General features: G+C 42.7%; 1 protein-coding gene and 1 long non-coding RNA gene across 2 annotated transcripts in view; one reads left to right on the top strand and one right to left on the bottom strand.

Moving 5' to 3' along the window:
- The window catches only part of LOC307212780, a 362,404-nt gene that overhangs the window by 317,884 nt on the left and 20,303 nt on the right, over positions 1 to 24,217 (top strand). The window lies entirely within an intron of this gene.
- Positions 11,848 to 24,217, bottom strand: part of DNAAF10 (dynein axonemal assembly factor 10) — a 17,452-nt gene continuing 5,082 nt past the window's right edge. The window contains exons 3-8 of the mRNA XM_079970042.1: positions 21,799 to 21,929; positions 19,052 to 19,153; positions 18,072 to 18,187; positions 15,189 to 15,323; positions 14,021 to 14,118; positions 11,848 to 12,524 (exon numbers count right to left, since the gene is read on the bottom strand). Coding sequence (XP_079826168.1) covers positions 12,317 to 12,524; positions 14,021 to 14,118; positions 15,189 to 15,323; positions 18,072 to 18,187; positions 19,052 to 19,153; positions 21,799 to 21,929 — 790 coding nt within the window. The 3' untranslated portion in view covers positions 11,848 to 12,316. The remainder of the gene's footprint in view (positions 12,525 to 14,020; positions 14,119 to 15,188; positions 15,324 to 18,071; positions 18,188 to 19,051; positions 19,154 to 21,798; positions 21,930 to 24,217) is intronic.

Below are 24,217 nucleotides of genomic sequence, written 5' to 3'. Positions count from 1 at the left end.
AGTAAAGACACCAACCAGAGTAAATTGGAGCAAATCAGCAGCCTGTAGGCTTGGCCTTTATTGACTGTTGCAACAGGGTGCTCCCCTCACTTGCAGGAGAGAGGAAAGACACAGAAAAATGGTGTGCAAGACCTTATAAAAACTTTTGAAAATTCCCCTCCTCTAGGTCAAGCCCACCCCCAGAAACATCATGCATACATTACAGAAAGGAGGGCTTGAGGGAGGAGTTGTGGTGGTAACCTGAGTGTCCTGTCACCTGGCTGGTTCCCTTCTCTCCCCCTCCCCATGAGTCACTTCCAGGTGACAGAGGGGAGTTGGCAGTTTCCCGCCCCCAGAGGGAAGATCTGATCATTGTCCTTTGTTCCAGTCCATGCTGAATCCACTCCCATATGCAAGTTCTTTGTGATCTCGATTGTCTTCTGTCTAGGACCATCAGGGTTGGCATAGCAACTGGGCAGGGCTCCTGTGGATGTGCTAGGCTGGCTTGTATCAAACCTTCCCCATTTTGTAGTCCTTCCTTCATGGAGTAAAATAAAAGTGGAACCGTGCAAATCCGATGTATGGTTGATTTTCTATGAATTTATAACAGAAGTGTAGTAAATGTAGTGTGTGAGTGTGAGTGTGTGTGAAGTTTGTACAAACTGAATGATGGGGGGGATTTCCTGCTATAGGGGCTGCTTGGGGGAACAAGGTGGGGGCTGCAGAGTGCACTGCCAGCTTACGGCGCCCGAGTTTGGGACATTGCTAGCGGGGCGTGCGGGTTTATTTCTGATTTTTGTCCGCCGGAGCTCCCAGCAGCTCAGTTCTGGCCCCTCTCAGGGGGGCGTCTTTGCCATTCTAAAAAGAAGGAGGGAGGCGTTCTTGGTGAGCTCTGGAACCTCTTTTTTCTAGAAAAATAGCACTGATGGAGATGCAATAATAATAGCAACAACAATAACAACAACCACCACCTATATTATATCATCATCAACAACAACCTATTATTTATACCCCGCCCATCTGGCTGGGCTTCCCCAGCCACTCTGAGCGGCTTCCAACCCAATATTAAAATACATCAAACATTAAAAGCTTCCCTAAACAGGGCTGGACCATAAAGAAGGCTGATCCCCGAAGAATTGATGCTTTTGAATTCTGGTGCTGGAGGAGATTCTTGAGCGTCCCATGGACTGCAAGAAGATCAAACCTCTCCATTCTTAAGGAAATCAGCCCTGAATGAGAAGAGAAGACTCCTTGGGAAAGACCCTGATGTTGGGAAAGATGGAGGGCACAAGGAGAAGGGGACGACGGAGGACGAGATGGTTGGACAGTGTTCTCAAAGCTACCAGCATGAGTTTGACCAAACTGCGGGAGGCAGGGGAAGACAGGAGTGCCTGGCGTGCTCTGGTCCATGGGGTCACGAAGAGTCGGACACAACTAAACGGCTAAACAACAACAACAAACAGGGCTGCCTTCAGATGCCTTCTGAAAGTTTGGTAGTTGTTCTCTTTGACATCTTTTGGGAGGGCGTTCCACAGGGCGGGCACTACTACTGAGAAGGCCCTCTGCCTGGTTCCCTGTAACTTGGCTTCTCACAGTGAGAAGGCCCTTGGCGCTGGATCTCAGTGGGCTGAATGATGGGGGTGGAGATGCTCCTTCAGGTATACTGGACCGAGGCCGTTTAGGGCTTTAAAGGTCAGCACCAACACTTTGAATTGTGCTCAGAAACGTCCGGGGAGCCAATGTAGGTCTTTCAAGACCGGTGTTATGTGGTCTCAGCGGCTGCTCCCAGTCACCAGTCTAGCTGCCGCATTCTGGGTTAGTTGCAGTTTCTGGGTCACTTTCAAAGGTAGCCCCACGTAGAGCGCGTTGCAGTAGTCCAAACAGGAGATAACCAGAGCATGCATCACTCTGGTGAGACAGTCTGCAGCAGGTAGGGTCTCAGCCTGCGTACCAGATGGAGCTAGTAAACAGCTGCCCTGGACACAGAATTGACCTGCGCCTCCATGGACAGCTGAGAGTCCAAAATGACTCCCAGGCTGCGCACCTGGTCTTTCAGGGGCACAGTTACCCCATTCAGCACCAGGGAGTCCTGAAACAGTACTTCTGTCTTGTCAGGATTCAACCTCAATCTGTTAGCTGCCATCCATCCTCTAACCACCTCCAGACACTCACACAGTACCTTCACTGCCTTCACTGGTTCTGATTTAAAAGAGAGGTGTAAATGAGAAGAGATGCAAGAGCGGTTCACTCGGCTAACTGAGGAGCTGCCGAGTGGGCTGCTATAGAGGGCTGGGGGTGTTGTTAATGGGAGTGCTGCCAGAGCCTCAGGCCCCTGCCTCACTATGGCTAATCCTGACTGTGCCTGTCTCTGCCTGCCTGCATTACCACTTTAGCCTTTGAGTCAAAGGACTGTGCTTCCTTTTGGTGTAATTCTATTAGAAAGATGTGCTATCTGCCCTCTTACAAGGGAGTGTTTCTCATCAACATTTAAATGCAAAAGTAAACGATACAAGAGAACAAGCATGATTTTCACTTCAGGGTTATTTCCCTGAGATCGTACAGGTCTTTCTGATTAAAGCTTTTCCGGTCTTTCTTCTTTTTCAAAATGGTAGATAGAAAAGAGATACGGGTTAAGATTAGGGTAATTGGCAGGTACCACAAAGAGTCTCCTGGACATGAGCTAGATTAAATGACAGGATGTGTTTGGGCAACATTTTGCGTGACCAGAGCTGGTTTGGTTAAATGAAGGCTTTTGTTATATGTTGTAAGTCGGAGCCAAATCTCTTACAGGATCTTGTAAGTCAGAGACAAATGAAACAAATCAGATGCAAATTAAAAATGGTTATGCTTTGAGAGGCAGAGCAGTACTCTGCCTCTCTTTTTTGGTGACATCCTTTGCTGGCATCCTAAATACAGTGGTGCCCCGCAAGACGAATGCCTCGCGAGACAGAAAACTCGCTAGACGAAAGGGCTTGCTTCGCAAGACGAAAATGTCTTGCGAGTTCCTGCGGGTTTTTTTTCCTCCCCCCCCCCCTTTTTCTAAGCCGCTGAGCTGCTTATCTGCTTATCCGCTAAGCCGCTAAAAGCCGCTAATATAGCGCTAATCTGCTAAGCCGTCAATGGGCTTGCTTCGCAATACGAAAAAACCGCTAGACGAAGAGACTCGTGGAACGGATTCTTTTCGTCTTGCGAGGCACCACTGTACATGTTTAGGGTGCCTATTGGGTAATTCAACACTGTTTGCAGCACAGTCTTAGGCGTTCGATGGGCTTTAATCCCAAATAAGTGTGTACAGTATGATCAGATTTTGCACAATTTCAACCTTACGTAGTTGAAAGCCAACCGGTTGAAATCTTGCAAATAAATTGCACGCAAGGTGGAGAGCTTACAAGCTCCTTTTGCATGGAAAGAGCTTTTAAACTCTCAGACTTGCTTAGCAAGCTCTGGGATGCTCTCACAAGATCTCGCAGGAACTCAGACAGTCCCGTGGGATCTTGTGAGAGCATCTCAGAGCCTGGTAAGCAAGTCTGAGGGCCTAAAAGCTCTCTGCCTTGCTTGGAAGGTAAAGATGATCAAACGGGGGCAGTTCCAAGAAGGTGGTTCGGGTATGTACATTTTTGCATATATGCACCCCCTCCTGCACCCCCCACTGCACAAGATGTGATCATACTGTGCAGAATTGCGGCTTCAATAAACTCAGGACACTATTGATGTTCTAATAGATGTGGTATGTTCTGTGCTGATTACGCTTTTTTCATTGGCAATAAATTTCAGTGTTGGACTCCCCAATCCCTTGTGGTCTAAAGCAACCAAGTGTCGTCAATGTACAGTGGTGCCTCGCAAGACGAAAAGAATCCGTTCCGCAATTCTCTTCGTCTAGCGGTTTTTTTTTGTCTTGCAAAGCAAGCCCATTGACGGCTTAGCGGATTAGCACTATTAGTGGTTTAGCGGCTTTTAGCGGATAAGCGGCTTAGCGGCTTAGAAAAAGGGGGGGAAGGGGGGAAAACCCGCAGGAACTCGCAAGACATTTTCGTCTTGCGAAGCAAGCCCATAGGAAATTCGTTTTGCGAAGCACCTCCAAAACGGAAAACTCTTTCGTCTAGCGAGTTTTCCGTCTTGCGAGGCATTCGTCTTGCGGGGCACCACTGTAAAGTCTACATGATTGACTTGAGTTTCCAAACTTGGAATCGTACTGGAATACGGAAATACCAGCAGGAGGAAACTGGGAGATGAAAGGCTGCAATCTTAACCCCACTTAACCCTCCAGTAACAGGTTATTGTTGGTTTGTGGCAGGCTATAAAGGGCACCGACAGACAGAACAAAAGGCCCCAAATTTCTCTAGCACATTTTCCATATACAGTGGTACCTCGGGGTGCGAATGGGATCCGTTGCGGAGCCCCGTTCGCATCCTGAATGGAACGTAAGAAGCAACGGTTCACGGCTTGCGTTTTGCTGCTTATGCGCATGCGCATGACATCATTTTGAGTGCATGTGCAAGAGGCGAAACCCAGAAGTAACGCGGTCCGTTTTCCAGGTTGCCGCAGAGCGCAGCCCGAAAGCGCTCAACCTGAAGCACATTCAACCCGAGGTATGACTACAAAATTTGATTACATGGGCAATATCTCTTGCATACTGATACAGCTCCCTAGCATCTTGGACATTTTTCTCCTGTTTTGACATCTGACTTAGGCCAGGTGAGCACCACCTATAATATATGAGCATCTGAGTTTTAATCAATTGCGGCACAATCCTAACCATGCCTATGAAGAAGCAAGTCTCTTAAATTCAATGGGACTTACTCCCAGGTATAATGAGGCTAGGATCTATCAAATAAATTTGCATAGGGGCAAAGAACAACATTTCTGAAGCAAGAAGTGTTTTTTTAGAATATCACACATGTAGTGAACGTCCCAAAAGAATGCATCTTTTAAATTGATGCTTATCATCTGCAATTTTTATAAGTACTTAAAAAAAAATAGTAACTTAAACCAATATCTGCAGCTGGATTGGTAATTTAGCTAATTAAAAGTTTATCCAATTTCATTTAATTGCTGTAGCTCTATTTAATATCAAATGTAGTATTTGATAAGATGGCATAAACCCAGCTCAGTTTGACAAAAAGAACTGGCACCTTTGCTCTATTAATGGCAAAATTAGACTGACTAGATGAGTGTCAAGGGGAAAATCTCCCCGTTTTCTGTCTGTTTTATACATCCTAGAATTTGGAGCAGGCCTTTTCAGGTGATCAAAAGGTGATTTATTTGATTTCAGTACCATAAAGCATCAAATTCATTTGGCAGTCTATAGATTGGGAACAAATTATGCTTGAACCTAGAGGGCACTTGAGAGCTCTGCTTTAGGTGAATATGGGCCCTGTTTCAAGGATTAACAGCTACAGTAGCTCGATTTAGGAACTGCAGTCACAATAATTCAAAATTCATTTTTAAGATAGGTCCCACCTGTCAGATTGTCAATGAGGACTTCTTTCAATTAGACAACTTTATTGTAATGAAGAATGCCAACGGCATGATTTAGTAGCTGTTCTGCTATAAATTACACTCACCAGTAGCCACACAATCCATATTTGCTCCTGAACAAATTGAATGGCCATAACTTACAGCAGGCGAAAAGAGCTTTATTGGCAAGCATATCAAAGTACTGTACCATGTAGTCACAAGTGTTTTTCTGGACAATCTATAGGATCCGGCATGCACGCTTCATGCAGTTACAATCTGAGATACTGCATGTGATGATCTGTGGGTTGCAGGTACTAATCTATTCTAATGCTGCCACTGCAGAAAAGAACAGGGTATCTTGGGCACCATCCTAAACCATACTCGGGGAACTCTCTTTATAACCAAAGCATCTCTTTCATTTTTTCAGAAGGTGTTGGGACACTCAGTTTGTTGTGTGTAAAAGAGAATATTCAGTGTGGATGAGCCAAAGCATTGTATTAGTCCATAACCTCACACATCTCAGTTGAAGGCTGAAGGCTGCTACTGAAGCATCCTGGTCTTCCATAACACCTCAGCAGTGCCACAGGCTGATAGCATCCACAACACGCCACACTGAGGCAGTAATTGATGCAAAAGGGGCCCAAACCAAGTACTGAGTACATGTGCATGCTTCTACTTCTCAGAGGTCCAATATTGCTCTATTTGCAGTCCTTGTTTTGCTGATTTCATTTAATATTCTAATTGTCTGAGATTGTTAATTTGGGGTTTTCATCAGCTGTACACCACAAACATCACAATTATAACAAATAAAGGCTAGACATATCTCGCTTTGCATGTCATGAGTCTATCTCATATATTAGTTTCACCTTTTAAGTTGAATTACTAAAATAAATGAACTTTTCCACAATATTCTAATTTTCCGAGTTTCACCTGTGTACACACCAAAACACAAACACAGGGTAGTGGCACAGGAACCTGTCATCTGGAACATTTTGCTGCCTTCTGGCATGGCATAGCTCCCAGAGAAAAGTTCAGGTTTTAGAAGCACTGATTTCCAATGAAACAGACTTGTCTGATGAAAAAAAAAAACTTAAATGAAAAGACAATTAAGTGTAGTGCATTAGTTTGACAATCCCTCCTCCTTTTGTTTAGCACTTAAACCACTTACGCAATGGAGAGGAGGAGCTGGATTCCAAAATCTTTGAAGCTGCCTTCTGTTTGCCCAGATACATGCAACTCTTACATGCCTGTAGGAATCTACTGCGTGCTGTAGAACTCAGTCTTAAAATGAAATCATGTAAGTCACGGCGACAAGGTCTCCTTGATTGTTCAGGTTCCTCAAAAGACCTGGAAATCATAATACATTTGAATCACTTCGGATTTGTACCCTTCCGATATACTGTACTGAATAACTTTTATTTAGTTCTTCTCTTGTTTGGAAAACACTGCTTCACCTTCTGCAATGTTGACATTTGCCCACTAGAGGACAGGGTCAGAATACCTTCCACTGTTTCGTAAGATAGACGGGGCTATCTTATATCTTAATGCATGGTCCATTTTGGAAATTCTGCACCTACTCTGAAATAAAATGCTTAAGTTGCAGGCACATAATCTCAAATTAAATATATTAACAAGGCCATTGCTCTCCATCTAGCTTAAACAAGAAGTATTACCGGTAATTCACAGTTTCCTTAACCCAGAGCTATTCTCGTTGTTTCCTATTAAATGATTAAGCCTTTTTTAAAAAAGAGGTGACAATACAACTCAACACTGAAATTGCTTAACAATGCTAATACAGTATTAGTCTGGTTTTATTCACTCTTGGATATAGATTAATTTTTTGATTCATATGAAACAAAAAAAGCAATGCATTGCAGCTATTGGATTTCCCAGATGGAATGAAATACCCATTTTATCTTAGAGAGGGGCATTCAAGATCTAAACTTGCCTCCACACTAGGCTGCTTAATAGTTTGTGCAGCTCGTCCCAGACTCATATTCACGTACATTTTCAGACACATATCTATTCTGTTTACGATGAGACATGCTGCTGGAATTTATATGCCACATGTAATTTAACTCTTATCAGGCCATTTGGCCAAACTGGGTTGGCATTTTGTCATTTCATGGACTACTGCAATGCACTCTATGTGGAGCTACCTTTGAAGGTGACCCGGAAACTACAACTAACCCAGAATGCAGCAGCTAGGCTGGTGACTGGGAACGGCTGCCGAGACCACATAACACCGGTCTTGAAAGACCTACAGTGGCTCCCAGTATGTTTCCGAGCACAATTCAAAGTGTTGGTGCTGACCTTTAAAGCCCTAAACGGCCTCAGTCCAGTATACCTGAAGGAGCGTCTCCACCCCTATCATTCTGCCCGGACACTGAGGTCCAGCGCCAAGAACCTTCTGGCAGTTCCCTCACTGTGGAATACCCTTCAGATGTCAAAGACAACAACAACTACCAGACTTTTAGAAGACATGTGAAGGCAGCCCTGTTTACGGAAGCTTTTAAAGTTTGATGGATTACTGTATTTTAATATTTTGTTGGAAGCCGCCCATCTGGCTGGGCGGGGGTATAAAAGGTAAAGGTAAAGGTACCCCTGCCCGTACGGGCCAGTCTTGACAGACTCTGGGGTTGTGCGCCCATCTCACTTAAGAGGCCAGGGGCCAGCGCTGTCCGGAGACACTTCCGGGTCACGTGGCCAGCGTGACATCGCTGCTCTGGCGAGCCAGAGCCGCACACGGAAACGCCGTTTACCTTCCCGCTGGTAAGCGGTCCCTATTTATCTACTTGCACCCGGAGGTGCTTTCGAACTGCTAGGTTGGCAGGCGCTGGGACCGAGCAGCGGGAGCGCACCCCGCCGCAGGGATTCGAACCGCCGACCTTTCGATCGGCAAGTCCTAGGCGCTGAGGCTTTAACCCACAGCGCCACCTGCGTCCCTGGGCGGGGGTATAAATAATAATAATAATAATAATAATAATAATAATAATAATAATAATAATAATAATTTATTATTATTATTATTATTATTATTATTATTATTATTATTACAAGCTTGCATAACATTGGGATGGACATATTATGTACAGCTAATTTTCTGTAAGCACGGTTTATAGACATTTTAACTTTGCAGCCCTCACGCCCTGATCTTTGTTGAAGGGGGATGAGACCCTTTTGGAAGTGCCTCATCAGCCGTGGAGGGAGGGGGGACCTCTGCCACTGCAAAGTCCCCCACTGTGTTTAGCTGCATAGGAAACTACTGCTGGCATTTTTCTCCAGAAAGCCCTGAAACAAAACGATATAGACTTCTTGATGAACCTAATTCTTGGGCCCATCAGCAGAGGCAGCTCAGAGATGGTACAGTGAAAACACGAGAAACCCGTCCCCACATTCCAGCCTGAACTAAGGCCTGCTGTTCCCCAGTTGGTTTTAGGATTTCTAGCTGCAAAATTGGCTGTCCTCCATATATTTTGGATGCGGGTGGCGCTGTGGGTTAAACCACAGAGCTTAGGGCTTGCCGATCAGAAGGTCGGCAGTTCGAATCCCTGCAACAGGATGAGCTCCCGTTGCGCAGTCCCAGCTCCTGCCAACCTAGCAGTTCAAAAGCACCTCAAAGTGCAAGTAGATAAATAGATACTGCTCCGGCGGGAAGGTAAACAGCATTTCCGTATGCTGCTCTGGTTCGCCAGAAGCGGCTTAGTCATGCTGGCAACATGACCCGGAAGCTGTACGCCGGTTCCCTCGGTCAATAAAGCAAGATGAGCGCCGCAACCCCAGAGTCGGCCACGACTGGACCTAATCGTCAGGGGTCCCTTTACCTTTACCATATATTTTAGGGTTCAGTTACTGAAGCTATCAGCTCTACAGGGTTAAGATTAAAACAAAAAGGCTTGAGGCACTTTAAAAGTTGACATACCTTAGGCTCTGAAAAAGCTCAATATGGAGGCCAAATGGCCGAAGTATTGGGAAATTTTGGAACAGGAAGGTGACAAATTGAAACTGCAGAGTTTTGAGAAATTAAGAGACAAAGTGCAAGATTGGCTTCATTATTATCAAATAAGGGAGGTTTACAATTTGGACAGAAAAATTGGCTTCCAGGTGGAAAAATCAAAATTGGAAACAGAACTTTTAGACCCTAAAACTAAGGTATTATCAAGAATGTATAACTTGCTGTTGAGATGGAACACTCAAGATGAAACGGTTAAATCTGCTATGATTAAATGGACACAAGATGTTGGACATAACATTATGTTTGCTGACTGGGAACAGTTATGGACCACAGGTATGAAGTTTACGGCATGTAGTGCCTTAAGAGAGACTATTATGAAAATGATATACAGGTGGTACATGACACCAGTCAAGCTTGCAAAAATATATCATCTGTCCGATAATAAATGTTGGAAATGTAAAGAAAATGAAGGTACATTTTTTCACCTTTGGTGGACGTGCCCAAGGATTAAGGCTTTCTGGGAAATGATATATAATGAAATAAAAAAGGTATTTAAGTATACCTTTCTGAAGAAACCAGAGGCCTTTCTCCTGGGCATGGTTGGCCAATTGGTGTCAAAAAAGGATAGAACTTTCTTTATGTACGCCACAACAGCAGCAAGAATACTTATCGCAATGTATTGGAAGACACAAGATCTACCCACTCTGGAAGAATGGCAGATGAAAGTAATAGACTACATGGAGTTGGCAGAAATGACTGGCAGAATCCGGGTGGAAGAAGACTGGAAGAGATTTAAAGATTATCTGCAGAAATATTGTAAAATTATTGAAAGTTAAAATGATGTTGGATTGAAACGAAGCGGTTTTAGCAACAAGGTTAAAATGAATATGTAAAAATAGATTGATAACAGATGAAAATATAAAGTTATAAGGTATTAAGATATTGGATTAAGATTAAAACAAAGAGGGAAAGGACTTGCTGAACTAAATAATGTGAATTGAAATACAGAAAAGGGAGGTGTGAGGGAGTCAGGGAAATAAGTAAAGGAAGTATAAGATAAAGAAAAGATGGATTTATTTTTAAGTGTTTTTTCTTTCTTTTTTTGTATTTTGTATTTTGAAATTTTTCCCGTGTATTTTTGTATTTTTCTTATCTCGTTTTCCTTGTTATTTTTCTTTATTAACCCTTTTTGTTCTGTAAAACCTTAATATATTTTTTTTTTTAAAAAAAGTTGACATACCTTTGTCTCGGGAGACAGTGGAAGAGTGCGCCTTTGGGGTTGAAGTCAAACCGTTGGGAGAGTTACGGTGCCTGGTTGTGCTGCAGCAGATGCAACATGTTTCTTTCTTTCTGTGCTCCTCCCAGTGGTCATTCCTTGTCTGGAACTTCTTATGCCTGCATGCCTATGCACATTTAACTGGGAGTACTTACTCTTGAGTTCAGTGGAATTTATTTCTGAGTAGACATGCATAGGCTGACACTATGCAGCTACAGTTCTGTGTACAATTTACTTGTAAGACCCTTTTAACTCCGTAGGGCTTACTTCCAAAACAAGCAAGATCCATGCTGCACAACACAGAAATCAAGATGTTTAACACAAAGTCATCAAGTAGATCATTCTATTGGCCTGGAATATGATGCAGAAATAATGTGGTCTTTTGAGAAGTTCTGGAAATCATAGTTTTACAATTCTTTTGTTTTATCTGAAACTTTGCAATACGTTTCTACTGCGCAATTTATTTATTTTTAATGAAGATCTTCAAGACTGCAAACTATTTCACAGGACTGGTCACACATATCACTTCTACGACAAAATACTTTTAATTTATTTTTATTTATTTTAAAACTGTCCACAACTTCACTCAAGGCAAGCATCCAGTTCTGGCATGTGTGGATTTTTCCAACCTTGTGTGGAAAATCATGTTCAAAGTGAACCTCAGTGCACTGTATGTGCATACTTTGGAAGCTTAGACATTTCTCACTTAATCAAAATAAAATTTGACTTGGAATCTCTTCAGTGATTCAGATGTAGTGCTTCTTCTGTGCTTTTAAGACCTGTCTGACATTTTATATTATTTTCTGTTGATCTGTTAAACCTTTCAACTTATTTTATTATGCTTTTATTGTCTATAGATTTAGATTACAGTGATCTTGAAAAAGAATAAAAGCTTGTTCATAACACCAAATGGATGTGGGGAATTAAATTTGATTAATATTCAACTGCTTTCTAAGCACAAGCACAAAATTATTTTAAGCAAATTTGATCTTAAAGGTAAAATGTTTGTAAATTGAGCAAAGTTGGTTTTAATATCAAAATAGGTGTGGTTTTAATATCAAAATAGGTGTGCAGAAACCCATCTTTCTGGCCGGAATATAGCAAACTACACTCAAATTATAATACTATTCCATTCATGTTTATTTATCATATTTTAAATAAGCACGCAATAACTGAAAAATATCACTACAAACATTAACCTTTATTACATTAAAACACAGCTGTTCAAATTTTAAATGCAGAAAATAAGGGCAATCCAAGCCATTTTGGTGAACATACTAACAAATGCAGTACTTTAAAGGACAAACACTTGCTAGTTCTGGAAGTTGGTTTCTAAGATATGGTTTAGTTTTGTGGGCAACAGACACACAAAATGATTAAAAATGATTTAAGCAAATGTCAACAAATTTTTACTGCTGTACAAAAAAAGGCCACAACCACAAGAAACCTTGAACTTAAGTGTGTCACATACAAACAGGTCTTAATCTGCTAAAACTGAAGGCACAGATTGTAGAAATGTATGCTACACTTCAAAATGGTGAAAAGTACCCCAGACAAAATGTTTCACATTTTGTTCTGTAGCAAGAGGTCAAACAGAGATTCCATTACATTTCTAAAAGGTTCATTTTTTCCTCCTTAGAAGTCCTTTGTCAAATCCTGTTCAGTTTAGTGACGATGAGCACTCTCAGAGTCTGATCAAAGGCACTACAGACACAGAGACCCATTTTGTCAGGGCTCCAGTCAAGGCTTGAAATAGGTTGTGTTGACAACGTCACATTCTGTAAAAGGCTAACCGAACCTGCTACTCCCATCTCATTTCCCTCTGAATCTTGCTTAGACCGCTGTGCAGGATACTCACTGGAAAATAGATCAAAAAAGGTATGTAAAAAGCCTGTTATAAGCACACACCACATGCTCTTTTTTTATATCAATATTTCCACCAAAGAGTTCAGGGTCACTTACAATGGGTATCTTATGTTACCCTCACAACAATCCTGTAAGTTGGTTTGGGCTAAGATCGTGACTTGCCTAAGGTCACTCCATGCATCTCACAAGTGACTCCTCAACCTGGTTTCTTCACATTCAAATCCAACTCCCAAAACTATATCCTACTGACATTGCGGGAGATGGGAGATATCACAAAGGAAATGCAGAAGATTCCAGAATTTTAATAATGCTAAGTTACAGTACATTCCTATGCACGTCTGTTCAGAAGTCCAACTGAATTCAATGGGGCGTAATCCCAGGAAAGTGAATACTGCAGCCTCAGAAGGACGTTAAACATCAAGGCCAGACATAGGCAAACTTGGCCCTCCAGCTGTTTTGGGACTACAACTCCCATGATCCCTAGCTAACAGGACCAGTGGTCAGGGATGATGGGAATTGTAGTCCCAAAACATCTGGAGGGCCAAGTTTGCCTATGCCTGGTCAAGGCTGTGTCAATAAGCTTTCTGTTCTATAAAGCTGCTTGGTAAAATGTTAAAATACATAAATATGTATGCTGAAATTTATTTATCAAGACGTGTATGCTACTTACAAAAAAACCTCTAGCTGGAGTAATTTTAAAAACAACAATAAAGACAGACATTAAAAACAGAAGATGTATGCTATTCCTGAATTTTATTATATTCAGTATGTGCTCAATATAGCCATTTAAAAGAGCCATTTAAAGCCTCTTCTGTTGTCTGTCCCACCCAAGAGCAGAAGGAGTTTGTGGTTCTGTTCAGAAGTTAGTTTTAAATGGCATCTGTACTGGAGCAAAGCACACAAGCCAATTCACAGACTGGAAGAGCCTAGCAGCTCAGCAAAACTTTCCCCCTAATACTCTAGTTCTAACTAGCCACCCTTGAGTAAGGGAGAATGAAATTATGTCAGTTTATAGGAACTAGGCAGAGAAGAAACAAAGGGCTTGAGCCATTGGACAGTGTGTTCCCTGTACAGACTTACAGGGAGACTAGAAACAAATCTGTGTTGGTTAAGTATTATTTCAGGGACTTGTTAGCATGAACATATTACAGGAGGACAGTCACTGTTAGGAACACTAGTAAGGAATCTATGGAACAAAGATCATATATTTTCATTTGGCAGAGGAACGTACAGCTGCGTTTGAACACAAAGTGATGGCAAAATTATTTAAGTTTCCTGCAACGTATATCCACTGCCAAATAAATGTTAGGTTGCAGATGTAAAGCTAAGCCACTTCTAATAATTCGGTCTTAACAGAAAGCTCTCCTACAACATGAAAAGCTACCATCACCGTAACTGAATGTACAGAATTAGGGCTACTCAAACAAACCTGGTCCTACTCCCCTGCGCACACACACCCCCCACCCGGATGAACAGTAAATACTTACTATTTCCAAAGGTGAAGGTTTCCGGCTCCTCCACTAGTCACAAATATATCTCTGTTCTGTGGAAGATGCCGAACTTGCCACATGGTTGATTTGTGGGCCTAACAACAAAGTTATACAAAAATTGTACATACATTAGTCTAATCCAGTGATTTTCAACCCGTGTGCCATGGCACCCTGGTGTGCCTTGAATGTTGGTCAGGGGTGCCACGGGCAACCCTGGCCTCTGTCCCTCTTTCCTTCCTTTCCTCCTCTGATGCCCTCTCGCATCTCTGCCTCCCAAAGGCTTCTGTGACTGCTAGCTGCAGCAGCCCTGGCAAATGGTGCTTCTGGGGCTGGCCAGGGGATGCTTCCCAGGGCCCTGTGGGGCAGTGTGAGGAGGCACCTCCTTTGGGGCAGGGCGGGGCAGCTCAGACATTTGGCACCAGCTTGGCTGGAGGAGCTGCTGGAAGGAGGCATGGAAGGCACCATCCAACCGCACTCCAAACTTACGCCTTTTCTTCGCTCAAAGATGTCCCACAATTTATTTCACAACATTTATATACAGCTGGGGGGGGGGGACCTCTTCATAGAAGTTTACCCAAAAAAAAAACCCACTGCAAAAAGTTAGTTGACTACTGCCCCATGAGAGTGTTCAAGGGGAAGTCTTCCAGAGGTTTAGGGCCCCAGTCATAGTACCCTAGGGACGCAGGTGGCGCTGTGGGTTAAAGCCTCAGCGCCTAGGGCTTGCCGATCGAAAGGTCGGCGGTTCGAATCCCTGCGGCGGGGTGCGCTCCCGCTGCTCGGTCCCAGCGCCTGCCAACCTAGCAGTTCGAAAGCACCTCCGGGTGCAAGTAGATAAATAGGGACCGCTTACCAGCGGGAAGGTAAACGGCGTTTCCGTGTGCGGCTCTGGCTCTGGCTCTGGCCAGAGCAGCGATGTCACGCTGGCCACGTGACCCGGAAGTGTCTCCGGACAGCGCTGGCCCCTGGCCTCTTAAGTGAGATGGGCGCACAACCCCAGAGTCTGTCAAGACTGGCCCGTACGGGCAGGGGTACCTTTACCTTTACCTTTACATAGTACCCTTATGAGCATCTGTTCCGACCTAAACTTTTTGCTTTGCCTCTTCCCCATGGCAAGAGTAGCGTATTTTCTGTCAGAACAATGAACAGCCTGTGTTTTATACCGTACCTTCTCTGAAACTGAAGCAAAACCTTTAGTTGGATGCTGAGTCCTCATGTCAAAAACATGAAACTTTCCTTCAAGTGATGTTGCTACCAGTTTGTTCATGTTTATATCTTTCCTGTCAAATTCAAGACTGCAAACCTAGAAGCATAAAGCATTAAGCAAGCATTAAGACTTCAGCAGAATTGCGGTGCAATCCTAACTGTATTTATTTAGAAGCAAGGCCCACTGAGAAAGAGCTCAAGATGGAAAGGCATGCAGGCCATTCCTATGTATATTTAGGTATGCCTAGAATCAAAGTGACGCTTCTGGGGTATAGTTATATATGCATGTTATTCATTCATTCATTCACTCATTTATATATTGCCCTTCTGCCAAGGCACCAAAGGCAGCTTACAATTTTAAAGGACTAAAATAAATGATATAAAATGTAAAGTTGACCGGGGTGGGGTAGAGTGGGAAGACAGCCCAGCTGGAATAGACCCTGAGTAGCCAACCCAAACTACACAGTCTGTGGGATCCTGACCTGTGGGATCCTGCAACAATACAATCCGGGGTTATGGGCAATCACCTGCTACCCTCCCTTACTCTGAAGTTTGGAATAGGGGAGAATATTCCTGAATCGTAGGGCAATTTAAGAAGCAGCCTCACAAGCCAGCACAATGCTAGGGTGATGCCTGCCCCACGCCTTGAATTCCAACTGGAGACCAGGCTGGGGCTTATTTTCTTCTTTACCTTCTCGGGTGATTGGAGCGCCACAGAAGCGTAGAGGCAGGCATAACAAGTCTTCAGCTCAAAATGAAAAGAGTGGGCCTTGACGTTTTTTAGGTATGCTTCTGTGCCTTCCTTTCCTACCAGGAAGGGATTTTCACTGCGGTTGCACTGAACTCTGGGTGCGTTCTGAGCACCTCCAAAATACCGTGCAACAGTAAAGAGAACCTCAAGCTGTTTCTCTAGCTACACAATTGGGGATTTTCTGACAGGGGGCAGCAAATACACTTGCCAAGGGACCTTGGGAGCAATCCAAAAGCTTAGGCATGCCTCGGGGGATTCCTGTTATAACAGCAGACCTCCATGATCAACTGTAATCTGTCTTTGAGTCTACAAGAGTTGCAGAAGTGGTAGCTGCCAGGATGCTTATAGCAAAAAAATTGGAAAGGGAGAAAAATTCCATCAATGAAAGAATGGCAAATTTTTGTGAATATATAAATCTGGCAAGACTCACAGCATTCATAAGGGGAGAATCGGACCAGAAATTATTCAAAGAATGGGGATGTGCTAAAGAGTACAGTGGTACCTCGGGTTGCATACGCTTCAGGTTACAGACTCCGCTAACCCAGAAATAGTGCTTCAGGTTAAGAACTTTGCTTCAGGATGAGAACAGAAATTGTGCTCCAGCAGCACAGCGGCAGCAGGAGGCCCCATTAGCTAAAGTCGTGCTTCAGGTTAAGTACGGACCTCCGGAAGGAATTAAGTACTTAACCCGAGGTACCACTGTATATGAAAAAACATTGTTCTGGAATAAACATATCGGTATGTAATGAATGATGCTTTACAAGGTTGAAGAACAAGGAAAACGGTGTAAAAAAAGTATAAAGATAGAAGTAATCTACATTAGACACAATTTAGAAAGAGTAAAAGGAACAAAGGAAGAAAGTCAGTATGTGTTTATGTAGGTAATGACTAGATTAGAATGAAGATATGGTTTTATTTGTAGATGTGTGCTTTTTCTTTTGTTTTTTGTTTCCTTTTTTGTGTTCTGTTTTTCTTTCGTGTTTGTATAGTCCAGTGGTACCTCTGGTAACATACTTAATTCGTTCTGGAGGTCCGTTCTTAACCTGAAACTGTTCTTAACCTGAAGCACCACTTTAGCTAATGGGGTCTCCTGCTGCTGCTGCACCGCCGCCGCGTGATTTCTGTTCTCATCCTGAAGCAAAGTTCTTAACCCGAGGTACTATTTCTGGGTTAGCGGAGTCTGTAACCTGAAGTGTATGTAACCTGAAGCATATGTAACCCGAAGTACCACTGTATTATCTTGTATTCAATGTTTGTAATTTTTGTTATAATTTTGCATTGAAAATAAAATTATAAAAAAGAGTTTCAGAAGTGGTTTGACATGTAGCAAGGGGGCTTGCCATTGCAGAACACAGGCCCAAGACCAACTGCGTGATTTTTAGGGGGAAATCCCAGCCAACAGAACTGGGTACCCTGAACTCTGTATAGAACTACACTTTTCATTTAGTGAAGTACCGTACTTTTCCGTCTATAATATGCCCCCATGTACAAGAAACCCACTCCCCATTTTTGAGACTCAGTTTTAAGAAAATGAGGGGAGATGGACCAAAATTGTTTAGCTTCTCCCCCCACGCAGCTGTGGGCAGGAAAAACGCCCTAGATTGTTTCGCACTCGCTGCAGCATCAGGGGAAGTTGCGCTCCCACCAACCGGCTGACTGGCAGACGCATTGCTTCTCTACCACCTCCCCCTTGCCACTACCCGTGTATTGGACGACCCCAGTTTTTTGACATGAATTTTTAGTCAAAAAACCTCGTCTAATACACGGAAAAATATGGTATATTTCTCATTCTCACTGTGTAGATTTTATTCCTCTACAGATCCGTGCCTTGTAACAAAGACATCCTTTCAATGTCATTTCAAAAGCCTGAACTACAAAGACCAATGCAAACTTAGCAACTTGTATTGACTACTGTCATACAAAGAGTAATTTTTTTTTGCCATACCCCAAAAAAAGTGCACAGAAAATAATAACTAAATCTGCAGCTTAATTTTAATCGCACTAAGCATAATTCCCAGACTAGAAGTATCTGTATTGCAAAAAATATTTTTTTAAAAAAGATGGACATTTAGACATACATTTGTGAAACATTACCCCATTCTTGATGTTGGTCTCCCACCGCAGTGTCATGTTCCTAAGGTCAAACAACTTGACATCCCCATTGTCATAGCCGGCACATACAACACGTTCCTCTTGATTGTAAGCATTACCTAGTTAGAAAAAAAAGAGGCACTGCTTAAAAAATCATATGACCAACAATTTTTATAACAAGTCACATTTGTGCACCTATTCTGTTATAAAAGCATAATGCATTTCTGGTAGAAAACCATTCCTGGAATGACAGGTTATTACTATTCAAGAAGAGATAAAGGCATTTAACAAAGGACAAGGGCAACAGCTGGAAAGATTTAGTGCAAGCTACTGTCTTTCTGTAGGGACGTGGGTGGCGCTGTGGGTTAAACCACAGAGCCTAGGACTTGCTGGTCAGAGGGTCAGTGGTTCGAATCCCCGCAATGGGGTGAGCTCCCATTGCTCAGTCCCTGCTCCTGCCAACCTAGCAGTTTGAAAGCACCTCAAAGTGCAAGTAGATAAATAGGTACCGCTCCAGCAGGAAGGTAAACGGTGTTTCCGTGCACTGCTCTGGTTCGCCAGAGGCAGCTTAGTCATGCTAGCCACATGACCCGGAAGCTGTATGCCGGCTCCCTTGGCCAATAAAGCGAGATGAGTGCCGAAACCCCAGAGTCAGTCACGACTGGACCTAATGGTCAGGGGTCCCTTTACCTTTTACTGTCTTCCTGTATTACTTAATTTATTTAAAATGCCAAAACTGCACTTTTGGAGACAGAAGCAATTGAAGTGGTGCTTCTGCCACAGAAAGCTAGAACCTGGAGAAGATCAAAGAGAAAAGGAAGCAGCTGGAAGCTATATTTCCAAAAGAAGCACTCCACAGACTCCATTTCATACAGAGTCATTTAAACTCCATGTTATGGTACAAAAGCGATGGGAGCAAAGACAAGTTCCATGATATATGTTTGTATGCCATCAAAAATCAACCAGCTCAAGAGAGACCTTACCAAACGCAACTGTCCAGCAGTCTCTCTTGCTCTCTCCTTGGGCTGGTTCCATATTGGCAACCGGAGTGTCTTTTTGTCTTGGGTCCCACACCTTCACAGTCCCTGCAAAAGTGGATAATGGATTATTATTTTACTGATAAAATACCTGGTGGTGTTTATTCTATCACTTCGGCCCCAGCAACTTGCTTAATAAAACACTATTAATGTCTCCCTTACTCCTATTCATTTTTAATGTACTTTAAAAAAAAATAGAAGAGTTTGTTTCAATGCTTTCACAATTTGATGGATGAGCTGTTTCATCCAATGAGCGGACTAACTGATAAATTAAAGAAGATGCAACTCAGCTAAAATACTAGCTTCCGTTTCCTGGAAGCTGTAATCTCCATTAAGAAGGCAGGCCTACTAATACCACACATTTTTATATGTAAATTATACAGATCTTTCTGCAATTGTCTTGCTTTATGTTCTTCTTTTTGTACCCTCATATATGCAGATATCAGTTTGCTACAGCCCTCTAATGACTTATGTGAAAACCCTGTTCTATGTGGGACTCAAAATAGAACATACAGCATATGTAGATCTGATTGCAGTACCCTTGTAACCATATCATATGGCAGCTGAGGAGGAACCTAGAATGGAAAAAGGCTGGCCAAGACTGCTGTTACCAAGTATATACTAGCTGGGCAGGGGGCGGGGAGGACAACTATGGATAAGCAGTGATAGACTGGACTAATCAGTAGGTGTAGTCTTATTAATTAGAGCTGTAAGTGCGTCCTCTTCCAAGTCTTAAAAATCTGACAGATTTTTGTTTTTAGATTGCTGCTTTGCTTTTTATCATATCCTGCTCATCCCACCCCGCAAAAAGGCCTGGTCCTCATCTGACATCCCTTTGAAACAGAATAATAGAAAAAGCTTCTTTATAGTATAGGCTTATAATTCAATAAGTTTTAACAAAAGCTCAACATTATTTAAGGGTGGGAAAATCAGAAAAAGACTCTTCTTATTTTCATTCTTTTTTACTCTCCTATTATACCTAAATAAACTTGATTTGCTCTGACAACTGGTGGCAATTTATTAAATCTATTAAAAACAAGAGATATGAGGCCACTAACTTCAGCAGGGCCTGGAATGTACACAAGAAATGGACTTATTTAAAACTATCAGTTACTAGTTTATAGAATAGCTAATGTGCCCAAGCATGCGCAAATACTGTAAGAAAGCCACAAACGCTCAGTACAGATTAATCCTCAGGGGACCTCTTAGTTGTAGCAATGCCCATGCTGATTTGCATCTCTGTAGACACCGTGGCATTTCTTCTTGCCCAATGAGATACAGCCATGCAGTGTTGCTCCAGCTGGTGTTCTTTTTTTAAAAAAACAAAAACCACAACGCCAATGACCTATCTTAAGCTAATTTACTGCACCCTCTGGAGCACCTGATCTCAGACAGGATTTAAATGGTCTGCGATTGCTGCCACTCACCTCCCCTGCTAGAGCCCCTGCTAGAACAATATAACCAGTGGTGTAGCGTGGGGCGTGCAGGGGGGGCCGGCCGCACCGGGCGCAACATCTGGGGGTTAGGGTTAGGGGGCGCAAATCCACGGGTTAGGGGGCGCAAATTACTTGCCTTGCCCCGGGTGCTGACAACCCACGCTACGCCACTGAATATAACCTTCCACCATTTTTGCTGCACATAGGCACAGCTCAAAACATCATCATCCGGTGTTACTTTAGAACTCCTGCAACTAACAGCTATTCACTAGTTCCCCATCCTACAAGCGGCTATGCTTGTAAAGTGATTCATAGGAGCTCGTAAATGAACTCATAGAAAGCAAAAGGCCACATTAAATAAAACAAGTGCAAGTGAAGACCCATCAGAAAATGAACTGCTAGAAAGGTGGGGGCAGAGAGGAAGTAGACGTTCATTCCTTTGTCCTCCCCCCACAAATTTAGGCACGTTCATGTTCTCTCACGTTTAGAGTGACAAACCAGTCTCCACTTGCATCTCATTCTCCCCTCCCCTTTCCAGTAAATGACAGAAGCATTGGCCTCCCCAACTTTCTCCACTGAGCAGCTCTGGATCTGTCAGGCAGGAGGACGCAAGTCCAGGATACTGCCCTTAATGTCAGACATCAGGTGAGCGCTCAGCCAATTCCAGTTCCCAGAAAAATACTGGGACCTTGAGTTAGCAAGGCAGGGACAATGCCCTTCTCAGCTGCTGCAGCTTAAAATCCAGTGGCCTCAAGAAAGTGCACATGTACAACCCTTGACCATGCAACGCTTGGGAGATGCAAGATATTTTGATCTAGTAGGTTTTTTTTAAGCAAGAGTAGACCATCCCCCATGCTTCTCAATCCTCTCACTTTCCCATTCTCAATATCCCAACATAGTTGTCCTAGTTTGAAAAGACAATGTTTTAGAATTGCTTAGGTCTCAGAAACTATCTTATGGTAAAGATAGGTGACAGAATCTTGGGCACGTTTACTTGCAAGTTCCACTGTGTTAATCAGGCTTACTCACAGGAAAGCATGCCAATCTCCACTGGGAGTAAGCCCCATTCAGCTGAGCAGTACTTACTTCTGAGTAGATGGAAACACCCTTTAAATTTAGATAACAGGACTAAATTGGTTCATAACACTAACATGTGAAGACAGAAGAATGGTAATCATTGGAAGCTATTAGCTGGATTTATCCTAACCCACTTCGCTTTTCCTTCTAACCAGTGACACTGCAATAGATCTAACTCACCATCCCGACTTCCTGTCACAATTTCTGGTGCTCCTTCTCCAATTCCTAAGCCACCAACGCCATCAATACTATTGATTATTTCTTTATGTCCCTTCACAGAGTACACTGGGATTTCTGGAACTTCCAAATTCCTAAACACCATAAAGGAACAATTATTTTTTTACGATTTCCAAAGGGGAAGCCATGTCAGTCTGTTGCAGTGGGGAAAAGCTAAGAGTCTTATAGCAACTTACAGACGAATACAACTATCATGTCATAAGCTGATGCACCTGAGGAACTGGACTTTAATCCATGAAAGCTTATGGCATAATTAGTTTGTGTTCTTTAATGGTTCTCAATAAATTGAATTAGGGATATTTTATACCACAATGGTTAAAACAAAGTATTCTCAATTCAGTTTCAAACAAGCAGTGATAATTAAAATGGTATGCAAAAATTTGTGAAATTTCTGATGCAAAAACCAAAAGTGGTTTTAGGAGTAACAACCCATTAATCAAAATCTGAATCTGCTCAAGCCTTAAGAAGCAACATTTTTATCATTGGTATTTGTTACAATGACAAATTTGATGCAAACATTTTTTTTAACCGTGTTCTTTCCTTCCCCACCAAAAACTGATGGAATTCCAAAGGTTCAAGAAACACCTTCACAATCCAACCTACAAAAATTCAAGGCTACAATTCAACTTTTGGATTGGTATGCTGAGCCTGCAAAGGCCCAGTTCACATGCAGTGCTAAGCCAAATCATAGCTTAGTGCAAATAAGCAAATTTGTGGGTTCCTGGAGGATTCCCCCCCCCCTCCCCAGTCCTGTTGCTGCTGTGCTATCTGCTACTAAATCATGTTTTCACTTAGTACTACAGTGGTGCTTCGCAAGACGAAAAGAATCCGTTCCGCGAGTCTCTTCGTCTTGCGGTTTTTTCGTCTTGCGAAGCAACCCTATTAGCGTCTTAGCAGATTAGCGCTATTAGCGGCTTAGCGGCTATTAGCGGCAAAGCGGCTATTAGCGGCTTAGAAAAAGGGGGGGGAGCAAAAAAAATCGCAAGACTCGCAAGACGTTTTCGTCTTGCGAAGCAAGCCCATAGGGAAATTCGTCTTGTGAAGCGCCCCGAAAAACAGAAAACCCTTTCGTCTAGCGGGTTTTACGTCTTGCGAGGCATTCGTCTTGCGGGACACCACTGTACATGAGAACTGGTTCAAATAGTAAGAGCTAGTAAAAATGTGAAAGAAAGAAAGAAAAAGAAATGGGAGAATGGAGGTTGAAATATGTCCCTTTAACTTTTTTATAGCTTTATGATAAGGTTGGGTGAAATCCTAAGGGGGGGGGGATTCAAAAGCAAATAACTTTTGCCTGAGTATTAGCTGCTGACATCTAGGAACATCTGAAGTTTTCTAAATCATTCAAGAAAGGGAAAAGAAGAATCAGAAGATTGCCCTTGGGTTGTGAGTTCAATAGTAATCTTACCATATTTGCAAATCCTGTACTTTTTATGGTTTTTCTTTTTCCCTTAAGATCTACTTTTTCTTTTAGCATCTGGACACTGTGCTTCTTTCTAGCTAGTCAATGCTACTATCATTCAACAACCCGCATACACCCTCTGCTTATCAGGGCAAATGAAGAAAATGCAAAATACTCTTATTTAATGTAGTTAATACATGTATTAGGAGAACTGGTGCAGGAAACAAAAGCAAGTTGTTAACAAGGTATACAGATTCATGGATTTCCCTGTCTGGTGAAACCACGATTAATAAGGGTCAAAAGGTAAGCATGCAGAAAGCTCCCCACCCCAAAAAAAGAGAACAACAACAACAACCAAGTGCCATTATCTTTGGCGGTTTTTCACCTGTAAAGGGAATACAGTGGTGCCCCGCAAGACGAATGCCTCGCAAGACGAAAAACCCGCTAGACAAAAGGGTTTTCCGTTTTGGAGGCGCTTCGCAAAACGAATTTCCCTATGGGCTTGCTTCGCAAGACAAAATGTCTTGCGAGTTTTTCCGACTTTTTTCCCCTCCCCCCCCTTTTTCTAAGACGCTAAGCTGATAAGCCGCTAAAAGCCACTAAGCCGCTAATAGCGCTAATCCGCTAATGGGCTTGCTTCGCAAGACGAAAAAACCGCTAGACGAAGAGAATCGCGGAACAGATTATTTTCGTCTTGCGAGGCACCACTGTATTTCAAAAAGACTATGAAATTTATAAAACAATAGCATCTAAAAACACTACCTAAATATGCTCACTGATATTTAAAAATTAAGATAGTAGTCTATGATTGCATATCACAAACTGCTTTGGAAAGTCACAAAACCATGCAGACAGAGGTGGCATAATTAGGTAACTAAAATTTCTATATAACTGAATTAGGTTACAACTGCCTAAAACCTTTGTGATCCTAAACTAAGACGACTTAAATAAAGTGACAATTTT

The sequence above is a fragment of the Podarcis cretensis genome, assembly GCF_951804945.1.
Source record: "Podarcis cretensis genome assembly, chromosome: 3".
NCBI classification, from domain to species: Eukaryota; Metazoa; Chordata; class Lepidosauria; order Squamata; family Lacertidae; genus Podarcis; species Podarcis cretensis.
Note: the sequence above shows the minus strand (reverse complement) of the source record. Positions and strands in the feature narration are given on the sequence as shown.